The sequence below is a fragment of the Trichechus manatus genome, unplaced genomic scaffold (genome assembly GCF_000243295.1).
Source record: "Trichechus manatus latirostris isolate Lorelei unplaced genomic scaffold, TriManLat1.0 scaffold00035, whole genome shotgun sequence".
Classification (NCBI taxonomy): domain Eukaryota; kingdom Metazoa; phylum Chordata; class Mammalia; order Sirenia; family Trichechidae; genus Trichechus; species Trichechus manatus.
The window spans coordinates 15,580,398-15,590,264 of NW_004443971.1; the positions used below are offsets into that span (position 1 = coordinate 15,580,398).

Below are 9,867 nucleotides of genomic sequence, written 5' to 3' on the forward strand. Positions count from 1 at the left end.
GTGTATCTTTGGCTATGTATATTTTCACCAAAAAAAAAAAAAAAAGGTTTAGAAGTTAGAGGGTTGATATGTTGTGGGGTTGTTAACCAATGTCATAAAATACCATGTACTTCTGTTTCATGAGAAACTATTTGTTCTGTAAGCCTTCACCTGAAGTACAACAAAAAAAAAAAAAGAAAGAAAAAGAAAAAAAAATTTCATTTATTCCTAAAACCTTGAAACAGAGGTGGTAAACTTTAGGCAAGTATGTAAGAGACATAAACGAATTTTGTAGTTGTGAGCCACTGGAAGCATGAAATTCTAACTTGCAGCTCAGAAGTACATATGCCTGAGACACGTGTTTGTCTTCCCCATTAGAAAGTAAGTTCCCAGAGGACAGTATCTTTGTCTGCTTTGTCCACTGATTTACCCAATCACCTAGAACACTGCTACATTTTTAATAAATATTTCTTTAAAGAACGACAGTAAGCAATGCCTACGGCTTACAGGCAGTGTGTGATATTCTAAAGTAAGGACTATACCTTCTTAAAAGGCAATCCTTTCCAGACAGTTTTAATATTTCCTTCACTCTTTTTTTTCCATTCTAGGTTTTGTTGGGGTTGTCTCAAGTTCTGGGACCTGAAGGGTTCTTTCCTCCCAGACATATTCCAGTCCTACTGAATGCTGAAAGTGGCCAGTACCTCTTTTATGCTCCTGCATATACTGCGTTCACATGGCGATTCCAGCATTGTATTATCATTATTTGCTTACAAATATGTCTCCTCTGCTAACTCTTGAGGTCTTTTGGGAATGTTAAGTACTATTAGTGCAAGGTTTTTTTGTTTGTTCGGTTTTTGGTCTGTTTTATTCACTGCTGTATCCCCAGAACTGAGAACAGTATTTGGCACATGGAGATACTCAATAAATATTTGCTGATGAATGAATAAATCCCCCAGCTAAAGCACAGTGCCTGGCATATAATAGGCTTTTACTAAATATCTATCAAACATTAGTATGGGTTCCAAAATTTCTAAAAGTTATAATTATCTCCAGTTCTTGCCATTTCACATTTTGCTGATAATCTTGTTCAATGCTGCCTCTCTTTTCATTTTAATAACTTTTTCATACTTTCATTCTGTGGTTTCTTCAAACAATGTCTTAATTAGGACTTTGTCTAATGATGTACATGCAACACTTTGTGGCAATTTAGAGTAGCTGCAAACACACCCTAAAATTCTCCAGAAGCAATAGATGTGCCCAGTTCATTTTCACAATCTATTTTCCAATGGTTTACCACAACATGAACTGTATTCATGGTGCTGCCTGTGCTGATACACACGTCTATGTGACTCTCCCCATGTATTAAAAAAAATAAATCTTGAGCTTCAAACAAGTTATGTAATATTTTAAGCACTCTTTTTTCCTTAGGGAATTAAAAAAAAAAGCTCCCAAAGTTTTTAATATCCATAAGTATACTACAGTTATATGGTAGTTTAAGATCTTATGCAACTGTCAATATGATGCATTATAAAATACTTCTCTTCAGGCTCAGAGGATCCTTAAACAAGCTGAGTGGCTAAGGACAGCCCATATGCAAATGGGTAACAATACCTGCAATCAAATCCAAGGATTATTTACCTTCCATAACCTTGTTCCTTCCCCTTTTAGGACCCGCAATAACTATCCTACCACTTTTATTTGGTCCCTGCTCGCTCAAAACGCTGGTTAAATTTACGTCTTCCCAACTCCAGCAGTTCCAAGTCAAATTAATGATCATGCAAGGCTTCCAGCCCATTCCCGGGTCTGAGTGCAACAGCCTCAACAAAACTTTAGACCAGACAGGGAGAGATTTCTACTCTGCCAGGCAGGCCAACAACCCGGTGTCAGCTTGAATAAGTTACAGAAGAAAAGACCCCTTGCCCCTACACCCTCATAAAGAATCATGAGTATGAAATCTCTCAGGGGGAATGAGATAGGGAAAGGGAAAAAGGGACTGAGCCCCTAGGCAAAGGACCCTGAACTAAAAACATGTGCTTACCTAATGACACAAAACCCATTATCTTGGAACATGCAATAAAGAAAGAACAACCCACCCAGCTCTCAATGTACTTCCTTGATGAGATGCTTTTCAGCAGAACTGGCCCGATCTTGTCCTGGAGCATGCACAGACATCCGCAAGGAGACTGACAGACCCGCAACAGGAATCGAGCCGGCACCACAGGGGGACTGTGCACGTGAGGCACCCCATAATAAGTCCTGCCATCTAGTCCCAGGGGCCTTTGTTACGCGTTCCATCTTGGGCTGCCTCCTGCGCGTGCACCTAATCTTCATAAGCCTGCTTCTTTCATGAATAAAGATGATGTCTTTTCCCGCCTAAAAACCTTTATAAGCCCTAGCAGTCCTTTGTTCGGGGAGAAGACAAAGGCTAGCGTTGCATTGTCCCACTTTGTCTCCACTCGTGAGCTACTTTTCCCAATAAAGCTTTGTTCGTGCAGGAAAAAAAAAAATTCTGATGACTGAATTCACTTTATATTAATGCCTGACATAAAACATATTAACATTACTAACATAGTCTCTGAAGGATAAGAAATAATCCTTAAAGTGTTAAAAATACAGTATTAATAATACAACCTAATTTTTAAAAATCTATTCGTGATTATTCTCTTTAACACTTAACATCAATGTAAATAAAATATACTCCACTTACAACTAAGGAAATGATACTAGCCATGTGAAATTTTAATTATTCTTTTAACAAAATCTGAAAGCAAACATGGCCAATGGTCAAAAAATAATAAAAGTGACAAGAACAATTATATATGACCTAGTGGGAAAAGCAAATTATGTTTCTGTTTCATGCTCAATGACTTAGTATACACATAAAAATATGCAAGGATACCATGTTATTTTATATAGCTATATGTAATACATATTTATGGATAGTAGCAATTAAATAGTACATAACCTTACTTTTCAATTAATTCTCTACTTAATTAAAACATTTAAATTCTTCAAGTAAAAGAAGCCTTTATTACCTATAAAGGAGGAGTCTTGTTATTTGTTAGCATCTATCTATGATCCAGAAACATTTATTGGCGTCCTCTATCTTATCAATATTAGGACAATAGATCAACTTTGTACTATGATTTAATTTTGGTTTTGTACTGTAAAAATCTATAGCTAGCAGTGCATTTAAAAATATAAAATAAGCAGAAAAATCAAACAAAAAACTATTTTTTCAGAAGCTCTTTGGACTGATGGTACAGTTAATTTGTAAACTTAAGGTGGCTAGACCATTTATATATCTAATTATATCCTTTTCCAACAAACTTTAACAAGCACAAGGAAACAGAATAATTTAATTTACCTTTATGGATGAAGCTGCATACAGCATATCTTCAAGGGTGAAATGGCAACACTGGTTCAGGTATTCTTGGCAAAATTCTTGAATCAGCTGCAGATTATACAGGCTATCAGCCAAAGACATAGTTTCTTTCAAACAAATATCTTCAAATAGGAAAAGAGCATGTTGATTACTTTGGGTTAATTTGTTAATATAACATTTCATATCCACTTCATAATTAGTGACTTAGTACAAACACACAAACGTGTAGAATCTGTTCAACACATATACCAAAAACCAAACCTACTGCTGTCGAGTTGATTCCGACTCATAGCAACCCAGCAGGAGAGAGTAGAACTGCCCCCTAGGGTTTCCAAGGAGTGGCCGGTGGATTTGAACTGCTGACCTTTTGATTAGCAGCAGAGCTCTTAACCACTTATAAATATAATGGTCACTATACACAAGGGCACAGAAACCAAACCTACTTTTCTCAACTATTTTAAGAATTATACATAAATGTTCTTTTTAAAAAGGCCTTCATTACTTACTAATGTTGTTTTAAGTATCTGTCATCATCCATCTATGGTTTATTAATATTTCAATGGAACACTTACCCTCTAGTCTGACAACATCAGGACAGTAAAAATGAATAAGGGCAGCTAAAGCACAGCCATCTGTACCATCCTTTAACAAATTATCTACCAATGGAATGCAAGGCAGTTGCTTAAGTAACGTTTGTTCTTTCCTATAACGAGCCTACGATATAAAAAAGACATGAAAATAAATAAGCACTAAACAATGTATAAGAAAAATTTCAGATAGAGATAATAAAATGTAAAGAAAAATGAGAACTACTCACCAACATCCTTCTTTTCTAAATAAGACTACACATTACCAAAGTCAAATACACAGCAACAACATTCTAGTTTCAAAGCTACAAAATTAATATAATGTTATATTGCTAATTTACGTGAAATGACATTTTAACTTAAATATAAAAGTATCAGAAAACAGATTTCTGAACACTTTGTATCCAAATCATTAATTCTGTCCTTTTGTAGATAAAATCTATTTAATGCTAGGCTTAATTTAAATGGAAAGTTCATATACAGAAGACTCAAAGTACTTACAGAAAGAGCAAGAGTACTATGGGAACAGAAAATTACTGGAGTTATCAAAGTTGGGGGAGAGAATATGATGCTATTCTTAAGGGAAATTTGGCAATAATAAGAACCATCACTCTTAAAACTGGGATAATCTCACCAAGATATCCTGGTTTATCATGCTAATGTAGAGATAATACAAATAAAGTATAACTCTGAAACTGAAAAAACTCTCCCAGTTCAGGTTTACATTAACAAATAACAAAGTATAAGGATTTCTGCTCTTCCTCAGAAAAACAGACAAAACCTTTGTTTTCTAAAGACTGCATGGTGTGGCTGGATACAAATTTATGACAATTCTCTAAAAATGAGCCAGGCTGTAAAATACAGTCGTTAAGAAAACAAGCTTTTGAATCAGACTACCTGGGTTCAAATCTTGGTTCTGCCACGTATTAGTTCTGTGATCTTGGGCAAGTTACTTACACTCTTATTTCTCAGTTTTTCTCATCTATAAAATGGACATAATAATAGTGCCTACTTCACAGGATCACTGGTGGATTAAATGAGATGATGGACATAAAGTGCTATGTACATAGCAAGCAATCACTACATGCTATTATTAGATATAAGCTGTCTTGAAGCTAAGAAAAATAATACTGAGGATTTAGTGAAGGTGTTTACTGAAGTATTTCATTAGCAAACTTTATAAGTACATAGGTTACTCATACTTAAATACAACTCTTTTAAAAAAGTATTCAAAACTAATTTTTCTTTTAACTCCATATAAACCAGTTATCTCTATATTTTATAATAAAAATGCAATTATAAGACAACATACTTTTATAAAAAAAGCAGAAAAATGAAAATTTACTGAAAGAAAACATTTAACATTTGTTGATAAAGTTAGATTTCTTTTAAATGATATCCCTGAAAAAAGCATATGTATTAATGAAGAAGGAGATACTTATGCCTATTTCTCTCTCACTGGCTACCTAAGCACAAGACTCATGAACATGTTTTCCTCTTAAATATTTTCAGAGAAGTTTTTTCCTATTAATCAGCACAGGCTAGATACCTGTACTTAATGGAATATTCCTAACTCACAGAGTACCTATATTCAGAGAAAAAAATACTTACATGTAATATACAGATTCTTTAATTGATCATTGATTTTTAAATAATTCTTAGAAAATTTCCTCACTTTGCTGGTAGGGGCTAGTTTAAAATCAACCAGTTTAAAAAGGGGAGGCGGGGGGAGAAAAGAAGGAAAAGAAAGATCAACCAGTAGCATCCTCTGGCCTTAAGCTACCTTTCTCATATTTGGTAAGCACTGTTCCAGATCTTTACACTCTTCTCTTTGGCCATCTAGAAACAAAGAGTCTGCCTATGGAAAGCCCAAAATCGGGCTGGACTCAATCCCAAAACTCCCAGATATTCTCTAGGATTAGCTTGTTTTCAGCCTACAATCCAAAATGGACTGAGCTGAGCGCCCACGGTCATGGAAAAAAGGATTGAATCATGTAATTTGTTCTACTGGCCTCTGCCAAGTGGCACTTCCGTACAAGGCACACACACATACACACATACACACACACACAGAGCCTTATGTGGTTTTACCAATAAATGCCTATGGTTTAGACTAGACAATCAGAGAATTATAAGCAGCCTGCCAAAACATTTTCCTATTACTGTATCCTAGAAGATATATCAGGTAAAAATAACTCTTATCTTGAGGTTTTTTGCAACTCCCAGAGAGTTCATCTGCAATTCAGGACAGTTACATAGCCTCATAATTGAACATCCTATATGCATTATAAATTCACTGCCTGGAAACACTCCCTGTTCTTCCTACACAATTAGAAACTTAGAATTTAAAAGAAGCATCACATTTTCTGTATTTCAACATTATGGTGTATTTCAAAGTTATATTTTTACTCCAAAGGGTGTAAAATACTTTTTAAATGGTCTAACCACACAGATTTAATTCTGAAAGGACAACCTTTCCAATCAAATAAGAACTTAATACACCTTAGGTCCAACAGTGGTCAGAATACAGAGAACTTGTCATGTTTTTTATCCTGCAAAAATTCCCACCTACAATTCAGGCTAAAAAGGAAATTATTTAGTCAGAAAGATGATTTTTGAAATACAAACAATTTATACATGCAATTCAAATTCACTTTTATGAAAATGGCTACAAATTAATGAGAACACATATTCATACTTTTATCTACTTATTGATGGTCCGTGAATATTGACAAGATTAGCAAAAGGATGCTTACCCTTTAAATTATTTTAAAAGTCACTTCTCAACCAAACTTTGGCTAGATTGTGATCTATTTTACATTATGATCAAATACCTTAAAATCCAATCTCTATGCAGTGATTAACAGAATTGCATAAAATGACTATACCAGCAAGACATCAACAATACAATTACAGTTCTGGACAGCAAATTGACGTAGCTAGACAAACTTACTGGAACCAGTTTCCAAAACCATTTGGAAGGAGACTTCAGAGGAAGCAGCAGAAAAATGGGAAAGCAAAAGGTAAAGGGAAAATTCATCAGAATTATTTTCAATTAAAAAGTTGTAGTAAAGCTTCTAATAATGGAGTTCCAAGTTTACAGTTTTCATAATATTTTAAAAATGTTAATTAATAGTTTAGTTAAAAGGTATACACGTTACTAATGATAAAGTCCACCACCTTCTCCACCCTACTTTTCTCTCCCTACAGAGAAACTCATTTTAGAACATCTAGGATATGCTGTATATTTTGGCATAAAGAATTTTAGATTCTGAGTTTAATATGAAGTCACATATTAAAATAAAAATCTATATCACAAAAGAGAGTAGAAAGATTGTAGAGATGATCTGCAATCATTGTACTTTTTAGACATTAATAGTCCAAGTCTGATAAGGCAGTATTCTTTCCCATAGAGGAAAGGAAGAAAGATTGTTTCAATAAGTGCAAGTATAAAGCTAACAGTGATGTAGCAGAATTTACCGAGATGATCACTTGTATTAGTTATATAAAGAATTTCTTTTAATTAATGTAAAAAAATTCTTACCAGTGAAGATTTTTATAAAGTCACGAATATACTGAGAATCTATAGCAAGTAACTACTTAGAGAAGCACAAAAAACTGTTGTTAATTTTATTACCTAGGGATATCCCTAGATATCGACCACTTGTCTATCAGTTTGTCCTACGGTGGTGGCTTTTGTTGCTGTGATGCTGGAAGCTATGTCTCTGGTATTCCAAATACCAGCAGGGTCACACCCATGGTGGACAGGTTTCAGCAGAGCTTCCAGACTAAGACAGACCAGGAAGAAGGACCTGGCAATCTGCTTCTAAAAAAAACTGGCCAGTAAAAACTTTATGACTAGCAGCAGAACACTCTCTGATACAGTGCCAAACAATGAGCCCCTCAGATTGGAAGACACGTGAAATATGACTGGGGAAGACCTGCCTCCTCAAGGTAGAGTCAACCTTAATGGAGTTAAGCTTTCGAGACCTTCATTTGCTGATGTGGCATGACTCAAAATAAGAAGAAACAACTGCAAACATCCATTAATAATCAGAACATGGAATGTACAGAGTATGAATCTAATAAAATTGGGAGTCGTCAAAAATAAAATGGAATGCATACAGATCAATATCCTAGGCATTAGTGAGCTGAAATGGACTGGTATTGGCCATTTTGAATCAGACAATCATATGGTCTATTATGCTGGGAATGACAAACTGAAGAGGAATGGCATCATATTCATCAAAAAATTTCAAGATCTACTGTGAACTACAATGCTGTCAGTGATTGGAAAATATCCATACGCCTACAAGGAAGACCGGTTAATATGAATAGTATTCAAAGATATGCACCAACCACCAACGCCAAAGATGAAGAAACTGAAGATTTTTACCAACTTCTGCAGTCTGAAATTGATCGAACATGCAATCAAGATTCATTGATAATTACTGATGATTGGAATGCAAAAGACAGAAACAAAGAAGGACCAGTAGTTGGAAAATATGGCCTTGGTGACAGAAACAACACCAGAGATCGTATGCTGGAATTCTGCAAGACCCATGAGTTCTTCATTGGAAATATCTTTTTTCAACGATATAAATGGCAATTATAGACGTGGACCTTGCAAGACGGAATGCAAAGAAATCGAATTGACTACATCTGTGGAAACAGACGATGGAAAAAGCTTAATATCATCAGTCAGAACAAGGCCAGAGGCTGAATGTGGAACAATCAGCTGATGTGTGGATCATAACAAATTATGGATAACATTGCAAATAATGGGAATTCCAGAACTGTTAATTGTGCTTGTCTTAGGCTGGGTTCTCTAGAGAAGCAAAACCAGTAAAGCGTATAAATATATATAGAGAGATTTATATCAAGGAAATAGCTCATGCAGTTGTAGAGGCTGAAATGTCCCAAGTCCATGCACCAGGACAGAGGCTTCTCCTGATTCACATATCCGCAGCAGCTGGCGAACCCAAGATCAGGTCAGAGATCAGGGCTCTTGCTCACAGGCTGTGAGATCAACTAATCCCAAGATTGGCAGGCAAGACCGCAGCTAAGCTTCTAGCTCAAGTCCCAAGAATCGGAGGTCAAACGAACAGAAGCCAGCTGCAGGACCCAACACAAGCGAAAAACACCCTAGCCCTGCCAGAATATCCACTTATATTCAATTCAGGCCGCATGCCCAAGGAAACTCCCTTTCAGCTGACTTGCTACTCACAGCAGATCCCATCATGGGGGTGATCACAACATTATACAACTGCCAAAACACTGAGATTCATGGCTCAGCCACGCTGACACACTATCTTAACCATCACAGTGCTCATGTGGAACCTGTATATAGACAAGAGGCAGTCGTTCCAATAGAACAAGGGGATACTGAATGGTTTAAAATCAGAAAGGGTGTGTGTCAGGGTTGTATCCTTTCACCATACTTATTCAATCTCTATGCTGAGCAAATAATCTGACAAGCCAGACTATATGAAGAGGAATATGGCATCAGGACTGGAGGAAGACTCATTTTAACAACCTGTGATATGCAGATGACACAACTTTGCTTGCTCGAAGTGAAGAGGACTCGAAGCACTTACTGATGAAGATCAAAGACTACAGTCATCAATATGGATTACACCTGAACATAAAGAAAACAAAAATCCTCACAACCAGATCAATAAGCAACATCATGATAAACAGAGAAAATACTGAAGTTGTCAAGGACTGTATTTTACTTGGATCCACAATCGATGCCCATGGAAGCAGCAGTCAAGAAATCAAATGATGGGACACAGCAAAGGCAGTCCTCAGAGGACAATTCATAGCAATAGATGCACATATCAAAAAAGAAGAAAGGGACAAAATCAAAACATTAACTACAGAACTCAAACAAACAGAAAGAGAACAGCAAAAAAA

General features: G+C 35.8%; 1 protein-coding gene across 1 annotated transcript in view; it reads right to left on the reverse strand.

Annotated features, from left to right (window-relative positions):
- CAMSAP2 (calmodulin regulated spectrin associated protein family member 2) overlaps nucleotides 1-9,867 on the reverse strand; it is a 138,240-nt gene that overhangs the window by 30,769 nt on the left and 97,604 nt on the right. Inside the window, exons 5-6 of the mRNA XM_004375314.3 lie at nucleotides 3,937-4,078; nucleotides 3,347-3,486 (exon numbers count right to left, since the gene is read on the reverse strand). Coding sequence (XP_004375371.1) covers nucleotides 3,347-3,486; nucleotides 3,937-4,078 — 282 coding nt within the window. The remainder of the gene's footprint in view (nucleotides 1-3,346; nucleotides 3,487-3,936; nucleotides 4,079-9,867) is intronic.